Below are 20,500 nucleotides of genomic sequence, written 5' to 3'. Positions count from 1 at the left end.
TTCACTTCCATACATGGCTACATTCCATACAAATACTTTCAGAAACGACTTCCTGACATTTAAATCTATACTCGATGTTAACAAATTTTTCTTCTTCAGAAACGCTTTCCTTGCCATTGCCCTTCTACATTTTATGTCCTCTCTACTTCGACCATCATCAGTCATTTTGCTCCCCAAATAGCAAAACTCCTTTACTATTTTAAGCATCTCATTTCCTAATCTAATTCCCTCAGCATCTCCCGATTTAATTCGACTACATTCCATTATCTTCGTTTTGCTTTTGTTGATGTTCATCTTATACCCTCCTTTCAAGACATTGTCCATTCCGTTCAGCTGCTCTTCCAAGTCCTTTGCTGTCTCTGACAGAATTACAATGTCATTGGCGAACCTCAAAGTTTTTATTTCTTCTCCGTGGATTTTAATTCCTACTCCGAACTTTTCTTTTGTTTCCTTTATTGCTTGCTCAATATACAGATTGAATAACATCGGGGATAGGCTACAACCCTGTCTCACTCCCTTCCCAACCACTGCTTCCCTTTCATGCCCCACGACTCTTGTAACTGCCATCTGCTTTCTGTTCAAATTGTAAATAGCCTTTCGCTCCCTGTATTTTACCCCTGCCACCTTCAGAATTTGAAAGAGACTATTCCAGTCAACATTGTGAAAGGCTTTCTCTAATTCTACAAATGCTAGAAACGTAGGTTTGCCTTTCCTTAATCTTTCTTCCAAGATAAGTCATAGGGTCAGTATTGCCTCATGTGTTCCAACATTTATACGGAATCCAAACTGATCCTGTCTGAGGTCGGCTTCTATCAGTTTTTCCATTCGTCTGTAAAGAATTCACGTTAGTATTTTGCAGCTGTGACTTATTAAACTGACAATTCCGTAATTTTCACATCTGCCAACACCTGCTTTCTTTGGGATTGGAATTATTATATTCTTCTTGAAGTCTGACGGTATTTCGCCTGCCTCATACATCTTGTTCACAATATGGTAGAGCGTTGTCAGGGCTGGCTCTCCCAAGGCTGTCAGTAGTTCTAGTGGAATGTTGTCTACTCCCGGGGCCTTGTTTCGACTCAGGTTTTTCAGTGCTCTGTCAACTCTGTCAAACTCTTCACGCAGTATCATATCTCCCATTTCATCTTCATCTACATCCTCTTTCATTTCCATAATATTGTCGTCAAGTACATCGCGCTTGTATAGACACTCTATATACTCCTTCCACCTTTCTGCTTTCCCCTCTTTGCTTAGAACTGGGTTTCCATCAAAGCTCTTGATATTCATGCAAGTGGTTCTCCTTTCTCCAAAGGTCTCTTTAATTTTCCTGTAGGCAGTATCTATCTTACCCCTAGTAAGATAAGCCTCTACATCCTTACATTTGTCCTCTAGCCATCCCTGCTTAGCCATTTTGCACTTCCTGTCGATATCATTTTTAAGACGTTTGTATTCCTTTTTGCCTGCATCATTTACTGCATTTTTATATTTTCTCCTTTCATCAATTAAATTCAGTATTTCTTCTGTTACCCAAGGGTTTCTACTAGCCCTCGTCTTCTTACCTATTTGATCCTCTGCTGCCTTCACTATTTCATCCCTCAAAGCTACCCATTCTTTTTCTACTGTATTTCTTTCCCCCATTCCTGTCAATTGTTCCCTTATGCTCTCCCTGAAACTCTGTACAACCTGTAGTTCTTTCAGTTTATCCAGGCCCCATCTCCTTAAATTCCCACCTTTTTGCAGTTTCTTCAGTTTTAATCTACAGTTCATAACCAATAGATTGTGGTCAGAGTCCATATCTTTCACTGGAAATGCCTTACAGTTTAAAGCCTGGTTCCTAAATCTCTGTCTTACCATTATATAATCTATCTGATACCTTTTAGTATCTCCAGGGTTCTTCCATGTATACAACCCTCTTTCATGATTCTTGAACCAAGTGTTAGCTATGATTAAGTTATGCTCTGCGCAAAATTCTACCAGGGGGCTTCCTCTTTCAGTTCTTAGCCCCAATCCATATTCACCTACTACGTTTCCTTCTCTTCCTTTTCCTACTCTCGAATTCCAGTCACCCATAACTATTAAATTTTCGTCTCCCTTCACTACCTGAATAATTTCTTTTATCTCATCATACATTTCATGAATTTCTTTCTCATCTGCAGAGCTAGTTGGCATATAAACTTGTACTACTGTAGTAGGCGTGGGCTTCTTGTCTATCTTGGCCACAAAAATGCGTTCACTATGCTGTTTGTAGTAGCTTACCCATACTCCTATTTTTTATTCATTATTAAACCTACTCTTGCATTCCCCCTATTTGATTTTGTATTTATAACCCTGTATTCACCTGACCAAAAGTCTTGTTCCTCCTGCCTCCAGACTTCACTAATTCCCAACATATCGAACTGTAACCTATCCATTTCCCTTTTTAAATTTTGTAACCTACCTGCCCGATTAAGGGATCTGACGTTCCACGCTCTGATCCATAGAACGCCATTTGTGTTTCTCCTGGTAACGACGTCCTCTTGAGTAGTCTCCGCCCAGAGATCCGAATGGAGGACTATTTTACCTCCGGAATATTTTACCCAAGAGGACGCCATCATCATTTAACCATACAGTAAAGCTGCATGCCCTTGGGAAAAATGATGGCTGTAGTTTCCCCTTGCTTACAGCCATTCGCAGTAGCAGCTCAGCAAGGCCGTTTTGGTTAGTGTTACAAGGCCAGATCAGTCAATCATCCAGACTGTTGCTCCTGTAACTACCGAAAAGGCTGCTGCCCCTCTTCAGGAACCACACGTTTGTCTGGCCTCTCAACAGATACCCCTCCGTTGTGGTTGCACCTATGCTACGACTATCTGTATCATTGAGGCCCACAAGCCTCCTCACCAATGGCAAGGTCCATGGTTCAAGACATAGACATACATTTGTAAAAAAACATGACAGTAAAATCAAATATATTTGGACTGATACGGAGGTTTATGTATAGTTGTTCTTTGTGCACACTATTCCTGAAAGGATAGTATTATGTCCCAAAGCTGGTAGCTAGTAGGTAAAAAAAAAAAAAACTGCAACTATAGACTAAGACATATAATATATCTATAGAAAAGAGAGGTGGTATATGAAGTATCCTGCCACACACCGTTAAAGAAGGTAGCAGAAAATATGTGTAGATGTGTATGAAGCTGCACATAGAAAGCAAAAACCATACCACACTGAAAATCAGTTGCAAACACATGAGAATATGGAATATCTTTGCAGATGCGGATTGCCTTAATGGATTTTTGGTGAGCTGCACGCGCAACTCTGACTGATTTTAACCAAGTATTTTATTTTGGATTGTGAATGCGTATCAGAAGCAATAGCATTATAAGAAAAGTGTGGGAAGAGTCCTGTATATACATCTTCTTTGAGTCACTGTGAGCTTCATGGCGTAGGATATTTTCTATCATTTTATTTCTTTGTGTTTGTTTTATTTTTTCACCTAAGGATCATGTGACAATGATACAGGGTTCATCACTGCAATAAAATAAAAATAAATATTTCAGTAACATGTATACGCACAGAATACATAACTATGCTTTTGTGAGGATAGAATTGATGATCAGCTGAAGACTTGATGAAGGAAGTATCTTGGCATCTGCCTATCTGCCTGAAATGCTTTAGGAAACATGGAAAATCTAAATCAGAATGGCTGAATGGAGAAAACTTGTGATCTAACAGAGTAAACTCCATTCTCCCGATATGAGGTCAGTGTCTTAGCAACTGCAGTGCATCCTTTGGATAGTCCTTGTACGGCGTTCTTTGATTTATACACAGGTTGATTCAGATAACTTATAATAACAATAATAATAATAATAATATAAGTGCTGGCAGGTCGATAGACATACAAACAAACACAAACATACACACAAAATTCAAGCTTTCGCAACAAATGGTTGCTTCATCACGAAAGAGGGAAGGAGAGGGAAAGACGAAAGGATGTGGGTTTTAAGGGAGAGGGTAAGGAGTCATTCCAATCCCGGGAGCGGAAGGACTTACCTCTCCCTTAAAACCCACATCCTTTCGTCTTTCCCTCTCCTTCCCTCTTTCCTGATGAAGCAACCGTTTGTTGCGAAAGCTTGAACTTTGTGTGTTTGTTTGTGTGTCTATCAACCTGCCATCGCTTTTGTTTGGTAAGTCTCATCATCTTTGTTTTTAGATATATTTTTCCCATGTGGAATGTTTCCCTCTATTATATTCATAATAATAATATAGTACATAATATAGTTTTGCTCTTCATTGCTGTACACTCTTGAAAACACACTGCTAACTCCTGAACCGAGAAAATGTGCTATGCCCCTTGCAATAACTCCAGTCTCCTTGGAAAACTGCCTCCAGACTGGTATAGATGTTGAACTTGGGAAAATGACAACACATTACTATCATGCACTATAGGTCTTGGTAAATGATTCGTTTGCATTCCATTCAAGGCTGGAGCCTGGGAGAAGTGACTGCTTATATGCCTCAGTGTGAACTGTTACTTGTCTAATTGTATTGGCTTGATATCTGCAAGTTAGATGTTTAGGAATGTTAAAATTGTGAAATGTGTAGTATCACTCAGGGTGTTAACGTGTTAAACTTTCATGCCAATCGAAAAAGTCTGTGACCAACTATGCCACTATTCTTTGTATATGCTTCATGTCTTCTGCTAGTCCTCTGATGTCTTTATACATTCTGCAAGACACTTATGGTGTGTGGCAGAAAGTACTTATCCCTTTTCCTGTTCCAGTTGTGAATAGTTCGTGGGAAGAATGATTGCTGGTGTGAGCCCCTAAGTGGGTTCAGATTTTTCTGATTTTATCTACATGGTCTTTTTGTTAAATATGGAGTGGGAAACTACACATTGGTTGACTCTTCCAGAAAAGTATGTGATTTGGTAGTGAACAGTAAACCACATCATGATGCAGAATGCCTATCTTGCAGATCGCCCACTTTAGTTGGCTAAGAATCTCAGAGACCTGTAACAAAACATGATGCTGTCATTTTGACGACTCTATTTCCTCTATCAATCCTATCTTGTGTGGATCCCAGACTGATGAGCAATTATCAAATATTGATTGAATGAGAGTTTTGTAAGATACCGCCTTTATTAATGGACTACATCTCCTGAATATTCTTCCGTTCTGGGTCTCATATGCTTGAGCAGTATCCAGTATGGGCCATAGCATTTTGAATGCAATCTCTTTTGTAGATAGACTGCCTTTACCTGTGATGTGATTGTTTCCTTAATATCTAACCATGGTTATGCCCAAATATGTGTGTGATATGACTTAATAGTTGCCCTCAGTAATCCTGTAGTCATAGGAAACTACACTTTTGTGTCCTGGAGTTGCACTATAAGCTTTGTGCCCTGCCTGCCCTGAAGTGATGTCTTCTGCTTCTTCAACCATTGGAATGCTGTGTAACATCCTCTTCCACCATCTGAAGCATTGATGTCTGCTCTAGTAGATAAGACCCTTGGGCCTTGCAATGTGATGCTGCTGGGGTAAAAAAATCAAGAGTAGGCTGTAGAGAGAGGAAAAAAAAAATACAGATGATGTCTGATACAAGTAAGTGGCAGTAACATAAGGCAGTGCAAAAGAAGAAGAATCAGTGCACTACAGTGGCCGGAATTAAAGGTAACTGGAAACGACTTGAGAGCCTGCAGTGAGGGGCTGACTGGCCATGGGTGTCAACAGTGAGCTGCCAGAGAATAGACAGATGGACAACAATAAGGGAAAGACAGACACTGGAGATGACATGACAGAATAACAAGTCCTGTGAGTTAACCAAGATTTAAACCTAAGACATAGCGAATTTAGAACCAAGACAACGGTACATTGCGAGATCAGTATAATATTGCAGAGAAGTTACAACTGACTGACTGAGTGGCTGCACTGCGTGCTTTAAAGATTGGCCATGGGTGCTGACAAGTCAGCAGGATGGGCGTGTCTTCATAGACAGCACTGCAGTTTTGACAGAAGTGCTGTTGGATTAATGTAGTGTGGTCTAGTAGCCATCATCAAGGTCCGCACCTTACAGCAGGCTTTCAAACTCTCCGGGCTGGAATATCTGATCCTTCCTACCTGAAATGGGCACTTAGGACTGGAAGAGCCCAGGACAATGCTTGGGAAGGCGAACTGGCAGAATAGGAAGAGTCGTGGCACTAAAGGCCGTTGACTGGATGGAAGCAGTGAGGACTCCACCTTCATGCCCGCATCCAGTGGATCTGCCTCTGGTGACCTGGGCAGCAAGTTGTACTCATGCGGGGTTGGGGGATTGGCAAGGGTGGGCATTCCATGTCTGTCTGAGCCACCGACAGTGGTGCAGTCGGTAGATGTGGACAGAGTTGGTTGGTATAACTGCATGGGAACTGCCGCTCTTGAGTGGGAATTTTCAGCCACAGCGGATGTTGCCAGCACTGACCCAAATGCTATTATCCTTTTGAGGTTGGATGCCATTACATTATGAAATTCAGATTTGATTTATTTTATTTTTTGAAGAAAATACAAAAAGTGTGGAATGTAGAAAGATATCCTTGTTAAATAGGTATGTTACATAGATGTAACTCCATTGTGGCAAAATATTAGCAAAGTGACAATTGCACCCTTGAAAAGCATAATGTAATTCAAGACTACACTCACAAGGAAATGTCCTTTTGAGATGCCCTTTGCTTAGTAATATTGGTTAGTCCTCTTTGATGAGTGTTTGCTGGGCAGAGTGTATCTATGTATTTTTAACCCAGTGGACTAATAGTGCTGGGGCAATGTAGTCAGGACAATATAGTCAGCCGGGACATTGTACCTGTGCAGCCAAATGTGTTTTTGTCAGGGGCAATCAAATGAAAATGAAACAGGTGGAGAAAAATCAGTAATCTGTTGATTATTTCAAATGTAATTGCCATAAATGTTAATACATTTATCCCACTGTGAGACAAGACAGTCAATTCCTTCATGGAAAAATGTTTGTGGTTGGATACAGGGCCATGATTGTACCCAGGCAAACACGTCTTTGTCTGAAGCAAATATATGGCCACGAATGCCCTTCTTCAGGGCTCCAGAAATATGGAAATCACATGGGGAACGATAGGGACTATTTGGAGGATGTATAAAGACTTCCCAGCAAAAATCATAATCATGCAGCATAGTCAAAACAACCTTGACAACATGTGAACCTGCTGCAGAATTTTTGCTGGGAAGCCCTTAAAAATTCTACGTAGTGCCCTGATCTCCCCCAATACGATTTTGGAGCCCTGAAGAAAGACATCCATGCCCCTTGATTTGCTTCGGATGAAGAGCTGCACACTTGGGGACAGTTGTGCCTATGTTTCTGTTTTCTATTTGGTTCAAGGCCTGAGGGAGCCATTCAGTTTCAGTCTCTATTGAACCAGATATCAATTGTCCAAATGGTGGAAGAGGATGGTAATAGCATCCCAATGGTGGAAGAGGCAGAAGACATTGGTTCAGGGCAGGCATAGTTCGAGGTCTGTAGTGCACCTCTAATCTTCGTATCTCACATTCGAATAAATGTATTAACTGTTATATAGGTTAATTTTGAAGCGATAAACAGTTTACTTACATTTTGTCCATCTATCTCATTTTCATATGACATAAGGGTACTCTACAGCTCTGAAGAGGGATTCTTGTGAAAGCTAGCTGCATTCTCAGTCTTGTTTATGTGCCACTGATTACTCAGTGCTTCAACTATTCATGAGTTGTTACATTTACTTCTTAAATTATTTATATTCTACCAATGTCTTTCCATTATCAATTTATACTTCAAAGATAACACTTTATGGAAGTTTTTTTCATATTTGTAGTAGCAGTGATACTTATATTTTGGCACAGTCATATTTTGCAAACGTAATGGTGGAAGTTACTGTAATGGAAGAAAGGAAAAGCTTCTCCATACACCAGAACATGTTACAGAGAGGAGGAGTTAATAGTGAACCACAACAGATAGGTTTCAAACTTGAGAACAACTACTCCAAGGTACAGGATGTTTTTGGATCTGTAATGATAAAATGTCGAAGAAACATCAAAGTGAAGCCAGCAGTAAAAAACAAAGAAAACTAGAAATGGCTGAGGGAGCAGAGGATAGAAGGAACTAATAGGGAAAGTATAATGACACGGTTACTGATTACTGACATAATATAAGAGAAACTATACAAAAAATAGAATGTGATGATTCAAAAAGTATGACAGATACCATTGGAGATGGGTGAAAGACAGAGAACAACTGAAGAAAGTGAATGAAAGTTAGATAATTTCAGGAGAATCACGTGGATGGCAAGAGTCAAACAAGTACCATGGGCCAATTTTCATTTCTAGAACACAACAGCATTGCTGTTTGGAGGAGATGCAAATGGTCTTTGTATGAAACAAGTTTCACAAGTTGTTAAACATGCTTAGTAGTATATAACTGCTTGTTGTCAGTGTAGACTGTTTTCTGTACCCGTTTATTCTGAATTACAAGTTAGTGTACCAGAACAGAATGAGGAATAAATTTGCAGGCACTTTTTTCATAATATTGTCTGCACTTACTACTTCATTGAATATTTAGTGCCAGAAGAAGGGGGGGGGGGGGGGAATATTAATGTGAAGTCATGCTAGGGTATGGGAGGAATAAATATTCAGATCAGAGGAGGGTAAGAGGGGGAGGAGATTAATTGAACAAAACACCTCAAAAATCCACTTTTACAGAATTATGGTCACAGTAGAAGAGCTTTACTGTATGCTTAAATGGTGATGGCATCGTCTTGGGTAAAATATTCCGGAGGTAAAATAGCCCCCATTCGGACCTCCGGGTGGCAACTACTCAGGAGGACATCATTAAAAAGAGAACCAATACTGGTGTTCTGAAAGAACCAGAGGTTGTAGAGACTTTCAGAGAGAACATTAGGTAATGATTGACAAGAGGGGGAAAGAAATACAGTAAAAGAAGGGTGGGTAGCTTTGAGAGATGAAACAGTGAAGGATCAAGTAGGTAAAAAGTCAAGGGCTAGTAGAAATCCTGGTGTAATGGAATAGATATTGAATTTAATTGATGAAAGGAGAAAATATAAAAATGTAGTGAATGAACCAGATGAAAAGGAATACAAATGTCTCAAAAATGAGATTGACAAGAAGTGCAAAATGGTTGAGCAGAGAGGGCTAAAGAACAACGTAAGGATGTAGCAGCATATGTAAATAGGGGTAAGATGGATACTGTCTACAAGAAATTTAGAGAGACCTTTGGAGATCATCAAGAGTTCAGATGGAAAACCAGCCCTAAGCAAAGAAGGGAAAGCAGGAAGATGGAAGGAGTATATAGAGGGTCTATACAAAGGCAATGTACTTGAGGGCAATAGCATAAAATGGAAGAGGACGTAGATGAAAATGGAATGGGAGATATGATACTGTGTGAAGAATTTGACAGAGCACTGAAAGACCTAAGTTGAAACAAGGCTCTAGAAGTAGGCAACATTCTGCAAGAACTACTGATAGCTGTGGGAGAGCCTCTCGTGACAAAACTCTTCCATCTGGTGAGCAAGATGTATGAGACAGGCTCCAATCCCAAAGAAATCAGGTGTTGACAGGTGTGAAAAAGTACTGAACTATCACTTTCATAAGTCAAAGTTGCAAAATACTAACATGAATTCTTTATGGATGAATGGAAAATCTGTAGAAGCCGACCCTGGACAAGATCAGTTTGTATTCCCTAGAAATATTGGAGCAAGTGAGGCAATACTGACCCTACAGCTTATCATAGAACATAGGTTAAGGAAAGGCAAACCTACATTTCTAGCATTTGTAGACTTAGAGAAAGCTTTTGACAATGTTAATTGGAATACTCTTTCAAATTCTGAAGGTGGCAGGGGTAAAATATAGGGAGCAGATGGCTATTAACAATTTGTACAGAAACCAGATGGCAGTTATAAGGGTTGAGGGGCACAAAAGGGAAGCAGCGGTTGGGAAGGGAATGGGCAGAGTTGTAGCGTTTCCTTCTTGTTATTCAATCTGTATATTGAACAAGCAGTAAAGAAAACAAAAGAAAAATTTGGAGTAGGAATTAAAATCCATAGAGAAGCAATAAAAACTGTGAGGTTTGCTGACAACATTGTATTCTGTCAGTGACAGCAAAGCACCTGGAAGAGCAGTTGAATGGAGTGAACAGTGTCTTGAAAGGATGATGTAAGATAAACAACGACAAAAGCAAAATGAGGATAACGAAATGTAATTGAATTAAACCAGGTGATGATGAGGGGATTAGATTAGGAAATGAGACACTTAAAGTAGTAGATGAGTTTTGCTATTTGGGGAGCAAAATAAGTGATGATGGTTGAAGTAGAGATGATATAAAATGGAGACTGGCTATTGGAAGGAAAGTATTTCTGAAGAAGAGAAATTTGTTAACATCGAGTGTAGATTTAAGTGTCAGAAAGTCTTTTCTGACAGTATTTGTATGGAGTGTAGCCATTTATGGAAGTGAAACATGGACATTAAATAGTTCAGACATGAAGAGAATAAAAGCTTTCAAAATGTGGTGTTACAGAATAATGCTGAAGATTAAATGGGTAGATCATGGAACTAATGAGGAGATACTGAGTAGAATTTGGTGAAGAGGTAATTTGTGGCACAACTTGACTAGAAAAAGGGATCAGTTGGTAGGATACTTTCTGAGGCATCATGAGGTTGCCAATTTATTTTTGGAGGGAAGTGTGGAAGGTAAAATTTAGAGGGAGATCAAGAGATGAATACACTAAGCAGAGTTGAAAGGATGTATGTTGCAGCAGTTACTCAGAGATGAAGAGGGTTGCAAAGGATAGAGTAGCATGGTGAGCTGCATCAAACCAGTCTCTGGACTGAAGACCAAAACAACAGGACAACCAATCTGTGGCAAGCATGTAGATGCGTACTTTTATCCCAAATTTCCCCAGTTAGTACCTGTTCAGTGCAGACACATATTAAACTATCACATGTTAACTCCTTAAGTTGATAAGTGAGAGCTGCAGCTGTTCTAAATTCATATGCAGGGTCTGTTACAATATGTGAGACGTTTTTTGACTCTGGCATTACACAGCACATGATGCCAAGACTCTGTCATACAGCACAGCACAACACAACAGTAGCTTTGCCTGACAGCACAACACTACTGAAAACACTCAAGCTGTTATGCTTACTGTACAAAGTTCTACATTCTCATCACCAACTGCCAGGCACTCTGTGGCCATAGTTCCAAAAACAGTACTTTCCCAACGTACGGTTGCTTGACAATGTTTGCGCATTTCTAGGTGCTCATCAAAACTATTTCAAATGTGCATACTTCTGTTCAAGTGAACAGATTTTATGGAAACAAGTGAAGGGTCAAAAGGCTTAATGTAATATTGGAACTAGTTATGAGAATCAAACTTGGCAATGTTTACACTACAATAATTGGACAGTGTTTACACTGCAGTAACAGGTTTTGGCTGTCTTGCCTTTCAATTTTAACATATTTCTTGGATAGTTTTGTGCAAAATCATTGTAATCAGTTTTATAAGAGTTTTCAGATCCTCTTATAAAATGTGTATCATTTCATTAAAATATATTAGCTTTAGTATCTCAGCTGATACAATAGCTAAGAATAGCAACCAGACAACAAAATTACATGCTATTCTGAAAATGGTGCTACTATCATTTGCCAAATCACTGTTTCGACATCTTTAGTTGTTAAAATCTTCTGCAACTCGTGTTGTATATAATGAACTGTCTCACAGGTGGTTCTTTCATCCATGAATTTTGAATTGTGAAGTGTGGATAGCAGTAATACACTCATTGCAATTATTCAGATATTGATAACTTATATAAAATACTGTGAAAATACATATATTAAAGAGAGTGGGGCCAGCATAAAATCTGCGCACAAGGACAAGAAAGGGAAAGTTCATCTTTAAACATCCCTGAAGGGAAAGTTAATTTTCAGATGCATGTTAATCAAAATAAATTCTAATTTTATAGGTTGTAGACAGGTTTTTAGGTATCTGTAAGCAAGTTTACACATAACTTATGCAGTCATCTCTCACACATCTTCTTTTCTTAACCCATCATTCACACCATTTCTTTTCCTGCATTTTAGTTCTACCCATGCTCTTAATGACTTCTGCTGATCTTCTTTTCCTTTTGCAATGTTAGATTTCATATCCATTCTTCTTTCATTGTTGGCTGTCATTATGTCAGTTCACATGATAAAATGATTTAAGTCATTTCCTTTACAACTGTTTGCTTCACGCACATTCTTTTCTTCAGATGCTTCATAATGCACATTATCGTTGCTAGTATTTTCTGTGTAAGTGTCTCAGGTTGCCAAAATGTGTGTGTGTGTGTGTGTGTGTGTGTGTGTGTGTGGTGTTGTTATCATAACTTTTCCTCAGGATTGGGGGGGGGGGGGGGGCAGATACTGGAATAAGGTTTTGCGATGGTGGATTTTTAAAGGAAATGAGAAATGGTGTGAGTCATATGTTAGGGGATGTCAGGGATGAGTGAATGGGGGATTAGCAGTGCATTTTCTTTTTATTTATTTATTTCATCTTCAAACATTTTGCACACTGTTGATGTTAATACATCATACAAATTGAATAATATCTAATGGTACATATAATAATAATAATAATAATAATGATGATGAAGAAAGCAGCTAAATCATGTTACAATTAGTATAAGTTAAAAAAATTTTATCTTCTTTTGCACAATCAAACAAGTCCTGCCCATTGTTGTAGGTGTAGAGGACCATGTACAAATCAGCAAACTGAAATTAAATGAAAAATGTTTACAGAAAATTAGTCTGTCAAAAATACATTAATGTACGCAATAGACAGCTGCTGCACTGTGAAGATTCTAGAAATTTTTTGAGTCTCATATGTGTAAAAAGTTCACATAATCCTATTTAAGTTTCTTTCTTAGAAAAGTCTTTGTGATTCTGTTCAGTCTCTTGACATGGGAAAACTATGAGATTTCTTCTTTTGGTGTACACAAACAATTATTAAAACGATTAACAATATAATAATTATAACAGCCAACACAATAGCTATAATTTCACCAGTTCCAAGAGTAAATCCTGTAATAAAACCGAGAAAAAAGTGTGAGAATACAAAAATGCATAATATAGTATTGTATAATTTCAACCAATTGTCTTACCCAAAACATTTATTTTGTATCTCACAAAATTTCCAGCTACGTCAGTGACTAATATCTCAACTTCATTAATGCAGCAACTAACACTATATTGGTATGTTATTGTGCCTCTGATGCCCATCACTAAGTGGTCTGATGTTTGTAGTTGAACAGGCTGTGTTGTTATTTTGCGTATTCCTGGTAAAAAAAAAAAAAATGCAAATATTCAGTGAACACACACAGACACACACACACACACACACACACACACACACACACACACACACACAAAATAATAACAAAATAATATCACAAATAAAGTAAAGATAACTTTTGTTGTGTCTTAAAATTGTCATCTGTGTCACATGTAATCACTGATTTTGTAAATTATTTTGATAAGTAAATGAGATCAGCAGTGAAATGACAGGTTTTCATTTAAAGTGTCTATTGACAGGTGGGCAAAAATATGTTTAGTTGTGTAGACAGATTTCTGCAGAAAGTCCCTTATCCCTCTTGTGTGTCAGGAATATAGTAGATTAGTGACAGCTGTAAAAGTGAACACAAGGTATCAAGCAGTGGGAAGTAATCCGTAAGAGACCCAACATTTACAGATGTGCGGAGTTTCTTTTGGATGATGAAGCTGTGAACATAGACGTTGATGCCAACCTGGGGTGACAAACCAGTTGTTGATTTACTTGTAGTATGTAAGATATCAATGGAATGAGTGTGTGAGATGATAGGTTATCTACTATAGGTAACTCGCACTAGTATTGCCGAGCCGACATGAGAAGTATGCAGGGCTACCAGCGCTGGAGTGAAATTAGTTAAGTTAGATAGCTCAAAAGAAGCCACCACTAATATAAGTGCCAAGCCTCAGCATTAGAACACAGAGTGGGTGTAGTTGTGAATTGTACAGTGCCCCAAATTTCATCGAATAATTGTTTACAGAAGACATATTAAAGGGCTAGAAATCCTGGGAAATTGGAGATAATTGCAAATATAATTTACTGTGAAACATTTAGCACATGTTATGTGTGAGAAACTACTCTTACGTCAAAAAATTCTCTGTCTAGCATATGTCACCATTCATACCTCCATTCACCAGCTCCACATGTGATCTGTTTATGCCTCCTAGATAGGACTTTAGAAAACATGACTTTTAGAAAAAAAAACCATCTGCTTGTCCTGAAGATGTCTTACTGCTTTGAAGGTGCCTTAATAGACATGATGGGAGATTGTAGGTTGGGCATGATTACCAGGGAAATCAAATTGTAGGTGGTGAAATGGCTGTGCAATAAGAATCCTTGTACTTATATGAAGAAGCATACCAGCCTCCTCATCAGCTGCAGCAGTTGTGGAAATACCAGTGAGATAGGTTTTCCTAGCATACTTTATGGGAAACGGAAGTAAGCAATACAGTGGTATCAGCAGCCCAGAGAAAACCAAATAGTGACAACTAAGAGACGAGGGAGCAGCATTTTAGTGTAAAATTGCAATTCATATATCTGTACTACCACAAATTAATCTACCTGATTAGCATTTGGGTACAGCATTACCACCACAGACAGGGAAACTCTTGTTGTCATAAAACCTAGACTGTGACATGTTGACAAGGACATAAGACTGTGGACAAGAACGATGATAGCACAAGAGAAGAATACAGCCCTAAAGAAATGGGAAGCCGTTGTGTTAGATGAAAATTGTGAGACGTGTGACAATCAAAAGGAAAGCTAATAGAACTGTTAGACCCCCAAAGAGAGAACCTTATCAGGAATTATATGATCCACTTGAAATGCCAGATGGGTATAAGGAAACAAATTGGTTGGTCAATGCATAGATAAGAACTGCCTAAAACACTAAACATTACAGGAGCGTAAAGTAAAAGGATGGCAAAATACCACAGGGCAAATGCCAAATGCAGGAAATTTGGGAAGCTTATTTTAATCAGCTCTTCAACACTGAATTCCTTCATATTCAGGAAGCACAGAAATTAACGGATGGAAGTAACTGGAGAAGTAGACAGTGTGAAGAATGTGAGGGCCTTTGTTTAAGCTGACATAGCCTCAGATTTTTCAAAATTAGCTGCTCTGCAGGAACTTTTTAGTACAAGTTACCATTTCTCTTTTGATACAAAATGTATGCTCCTGGGTAGTAAATGCTGCTTAACAACAATAGTTCCTTACTACCCATTCATCAGAGAAATTAACTGTTCCAATTTCATCAGTAGCAGAAGTGCAGTAACAGAAGCTGGACAGACAAATATAGACACCAAGAAGATAACTACAAATAAACCTTGTTTTACAGAAGTAATACTTTAGTTTGTCTAAGAAAGAAGGAAATAGTAAAATATTCAGGGGAAGAAAGGAAGGTTGGGGAAAGAGAAACATGGATGATGAAAATTGTTACACTTTTGTAAAATGAGCAAGCTAGCAGTAGGCAATACCAGGCTTACAAAGAAGGAAGGTCATAAGGTAACATGGTACAGCTATGATTTATTGAGCAAATATGTTGTGAACTACATAATATGTGACTGTGTCACAAAGGTAACAGTCACAGATATCAAATTAATACCACCCAAAGCCCTATATAATAATCATTGTCTTTAGGCAGTGACGATTAGAGGGATTAAAAAGGCAAAGGAGCCAGAAAGACTGGAAAGAAGGACAAGAGTGTGAAAGTTATAAGAAGAGAAATGTAAAGAATTATTTCATAAAATAGTAAATGGCAATCTACTGAGTTACGAAATGCAGTCGGCAGAGGAGGAATGGGGAAGTTCAAAACAAAACTACTATTGTGGAAGCAGCAGGAAAAGTGCACGAAAGAATCAGTGATAAGAAAAAGTGGAACGAAGCACTCTTGTGGAATAATAGACTCAGGGAGGATGTTGCTAAGAAAAACAAAACATTTTGTACTGTCTATGCAAACCAAGCTGACACTTGGTGTGGGGGCTGATGTGAGTGACTGTAAATGGAAGATGTCTTACGGTCACTCCCATCAGCCACCGCTTCACGTATCAACTTAGTTTGTGCGTGTAGTATATGGCATCGGGAGAGAACAGAGGAAGCAAGAAATGAATACACTGAGAAGAAAGTGGCTAAGAGAACAGTCGCAGGAGAGAAGAGGAAATGGATGGAAGAGTGGACAAAAATGATTAAAGAGGGCAGTGAGGGAAGTAAGAACATCCACTATGGAATGGTTAAGGCTAAGAAGAGAAGCTAGATGGAAAATGTCAGGATGATTAGTAAAGAAGAACAAGAAGTTGGGAATGTATACATTGTTAAGGAGACGTGAAGTGAATAAATTGAAGAGTTACTGAGCCCCAGTGGAAATATGGAAGAGGAAAATGAGGAGCGAGGGAATGTAGTGGATGCTGAGATGTACGTAACTGGGAAGTGATAAAACCATGAAAGGAGGGAAAGCACATGGACTACCTGAAATAAGTGTGAAGATGATGAGAGTAGTTGGCATTGTTGAAGAGCAGTGGCTCTGTTGGGATATGGGAACAGTATCAAAAGAAAGAAGATACCTGAAGACTGGAAAAAGAGAACCATAGTGAAAATTTCTAAGACGGGTTGTAGTAAACTGTTAAAATTATTGTGGAATTTTTTTTTCTGTCATGCTGTCAAGGTACTTGAGAAGATCCAGGAAAAGAAAATATAGAATATAGTGTTGTGGGGGGGGGGGGGGATCACTGAGAGAGGAACAATGTTGTTTTCTGTCCAGGAAAGTTGACATTTTTAGGGTAAGGCTGCTCTAAGAGAGAAACTACGAATATTGTAAGAATATAGTAATGGTATTATTGGATGCTGAGAAGGCGTGTGATAGTGTAAATAGAAGCAAGGACTTGGAGACCCTTCAGAAAAGAGAAATTTTGAGGTTGATGATGAGAAGAATAAAGGAAATTTATCAAGTAAGTGTGAATTGTGTAAAAGTAGGAGAAGATAAGACAATGGTTTGAACATAAAGATGGACTAAAGCAAGGACATGCAGAATCCCCTATACTTTTCATCACTATTATGGATGAGGTAATGACAGGAGTGGAATCATGAATAGGAGATGAAAATATGATGTTTGCAGATGATTTAGTGGTCTGAGAAAATGGAAGAGGAGGGTGGAAGAAAGACTAAATCAGTACATAGGAGAAAAATGTGGGACAGTGTGAATTGAAAATTTAATCCAAAGAAATGTGAAGTGATGGCAACAATGAGGAATAAGAGGAGAGTAGCAGTGGAGATAAGTATTGGAGCAAAAGTACTGAAGAAAGCAGAAAGCTTCAAGTACGTGTGGAGCATAATAAAAAGACAACGGGAGGAATAGTAGTAAGGTTAATGTAAGGGAAAGGCAAGCCAAGGTTACTTGCATCAGAAATGTGGGTAATAAAGAAGAGACAGGCGAGCAGGATACATGTTTGTGAAATGATATTTCAAATGTAGGACTTAAGGGCTTAGAATACTGGATACAGTAGGAAATGAGACAGTGAGAGAAATAGTGAAAGAGAAGCCCCTGCAAGAGGTCGTAGAAAAGACAAGCTTAAGACAGTATGAGAATGTTAAAAGAATAGGAGTTGGCAGGATACTGAGATGTGCCCACGAAATGATGATAGGAGGCAAGAGACCTAGGGGAAGACCAAGAGACAGATGGATTGTTGGAGTGAAGGAATGTTTCATGAAGAGAGGGGAGAAGATTGGGATGGATTGGAGAGATAAACATGGTGGGAGGACAGGGAAAGAATTGCGAAGCTTATGTTCTAAATAGTCTCAGCCAAGGGCTGGAAACTGTAGAAGATGATGGTAAATTTAAATGTCACATTGCATAAACAGGACGTTTTATTTAGTGAAAGAAATAATAAATTACATTGTTCATCCTTACCAGAACTGTCATCCTTCACTGTAGCTTCAAAAGTCCAATTTCTGTAAGAGCATGTAGTAGGTTCTAGTGCTCCATCACAGTTTTTGGTGATTCTGTGACTTACAGATGGCTGAGTTGTGTCTACAACCTGCAAACCATAAACTTTGATACAACTTTTATATTATATAGTATATATAAGAACCGTGCTGTTGGTGGGGAGGCTTGCATCCCTCAGCGATACAGATAGCTAATACAGTAGGTGCAACCACGACGGAGGGGTATCTGTTGAGAGGCCTGACAAGTGTGTGGTTCCTGAAGAGGAGCTGCAGCATTTCAGTAGTTTCAGGGGCAACAGTCTGGATGATTGACTGAGTTAGCCTTGTAACATCAATCAAAACTACTTTGCTGTGCTGATACTCTGAATGGCTGAAAGTGAGGGGAAACTACAGCTGTAATTTTTCCCGAGGGCATGCAGCTCTACTGTATGGTTAAGTGATGATGACATCCTCCTGGGTAAAATATTCCATGGGTAAAATAGTCCCCCATATGGATCTGTGGGCAAGGACTACTCAGGAGGACTTTGTTATCAGGAGAAATGAAATTGGCATTCTACAGATTGGAGTGTGGAATGTGAGATCCCTTAATCGGGCGGGTAGGTTAGAAAATTTAAAAATGGAAGTGGATAGGTTAAAGTTAGATATGGTGGGAATTAGTAAAGTTCAGTGGCAGGAGGAACAGCACTTCTGGTCAGGTGAATACAGGATTATAAATACAAAATCAACTAGGGGTAATTCAGGAGAAGGTTTAATAATGAGTAAAAAAATGGGAACACAGTTAAGCTACTACAAACAGCATAGTGGACGCATTATTGTAGCAAAGACAGGCATGAAGCCCACACCCACCACAATAGCACAAGTTTATGTATCAACTAGCTCTGCAGGTGAGGAGGAGATTGAGAAAATGTATGATGAGATAAAAGAAATTATTCAGATAGTTAAGGGAGCTGAAAATTTGATGGTCATGGAGGACTGGAATTCAATAGTAGGAAAAGGAAAAGAAGGAAAAGTAATAGGTGAATATGGACAGGGGGAAAGGAATGAAAGAAGGGCAGATGTGGGCTCTGACCACAATTTATTGGTTATGAACTGTAGATTTAAACTGAAGAAACTGCAAAAAGGCAGGAATTTAAGGAGATGGGAAATGGATAAACTTAAAGAACCAGAGCTTGTAGAAGGTTTCAGAGGAAGCATTAGAGAATTATTGACAAGAATGGGGGAAAGGAATAGAGTAGAAGAAGAATGGGCAGCTTTGAGACATGAAATAGTGAAGGCAGCTGAGGATAAAGTAGGTAAAAAGATGAAGGCTAGTAGAAATCCTTGGTAACACAAGAGATATTAAGTTTAATTGATGAAAGGAGAAAATATAAAAATGCAGTAAATGAAGCAGGCAAAAGAGAATACAAATGTCTAAAAATGCTAGGTGTAATAGAGATACTGCCTACAAAAAATTAAAGAGATCACCTGTATGAATATAAAGAACTCAGATGGAAAACCAGTCCTAAGCAAAGACGGGAAAGCAGAAAGATCGAAGGAGCATACAGAGGATTGATACAAGGGAGATGTTAATGAGGGCAATATTATGGAAATGGAAGAGGGCATAGATGAAGATGAGATGGGAGATATGATACTGCATGAAGAATTTGACAAAGCACTGAAAGACTTAAGTTGAAACAAGGCCCCAGGAGTACACAACGTTCCATTAGAGCTACTAATAGCCTTTGGGAGAGCCAGCCATGACAAAACTCTTCCATCTGTTGAGCAAGATGTATGAAACACATGAAATACCCCCATATTTCAAGAGGACTGTAATAGTCCCAGTTCCAAAGAAAGCAGGTGCTGGCAGGTGTGAATATTACCGAGCTATGAGTTTAATAAGTCACAGCTCGAAAATACTAACATCAATCCTTTACAGAAGAATGGAAAAACTGGTAAAAGCCGACCTCAGGGACGATCAGTATGGATTCCGGAGAAATGTATGAACATGCAAGGTGATACAGACCTTATGACTTCACACAGAAGATAGGTTATGGAAAGACAAACCTATGTTTCCAGCATTTGTAGACTTAGAAAAAGCTTTTGATAATGTTAACTGGTATATTTTCTTTCAAGTTCTAAATGTGGCAAGGATAAAATATAGTGAGTGAATGGTTATTTACAATTTGTACAGAAACTAGATGGCGGTTATAAGAGTCGAGGGGCACAAAAGGGAAGCAGTGGTTGAGAAGAGAGTGAGACAGCATTGTAGCCTGTCCCTGATGTTATTCAATTTGTATATTGACCAATCAATTAAGGACACAAAAGAAAAATTTGGAGTAAGAGTTAAAGTACAGGGAGAAGAAACAAAAACATTGAGGTTTGCCTATGACATTGTAATTCTGTCAGAGACAGCAGAGGACTTAGAAGAGCAGTTGAACGGAATGGACAGTATCTTGAAAGGAGGATATAAACTAATCATCA

At 38.8% G+C, this 20,500-nt stretch overlaps 2 protein-coding genes across 2 annotated transcripts in view; one reads left to right on the top strand and one right to left on the bottom strand.

Moving 5' to 3' along the window:
- Positions 1–20,500, top strand: part of LOC124612903 (phospholipase DDHD2) — a 200,643-nt gene that overhangs the window by 9,590 nt on the left and 170,553 nt on the right. The gene's annotated exons all lie outside the window — the stretch shown is intronic.
- The window catches only part of LOC124612904, a 61,759-nt gene continuing 53,891 nt past the window's right edge, over positions 12,633–20,500 (bottom strand). The window contains exons 4-6 of the mRNA XM_047141376.1: positions 18,006–18,132; positions 13,161–13,334; positions 12,633–13,080 (exon numbers count right to left, since the gene is read on the bottom strand). Of these exons, the coding sequence (XP_046997332.1) occupies positions 12,947–13,080; positions 13,161–13,334; positions 18,006–18,132 (435 nt within the window). The 3' untranslated portion in view covers positions 12,633–12,946. The remainder of the gene's footprint in view (positions 13,081–13,160; positions 13,335–18,005; positions 18,133–20,500) is intronic.

Source organism: Schistocerca americana, chromosome 4 (genome assembly GCF_021461395.2).
Source record: "Schistocerca americana isolate TAMUIC-IGC-003095 chromosome 4, iqSchAmer2.1, whole genome shotgun sequence".
NCBI classification, from domain to species: Eukaryota; Metazoa; Arthropoda; class Insecta; order Orthoptera; family Acrididae; genus Schistocerca; species Schistocerca americana.
Note: the sequence above shows the minus strand (reverse complement) of the source record. Positions and strands in the feature narration are given on the sequence as shown.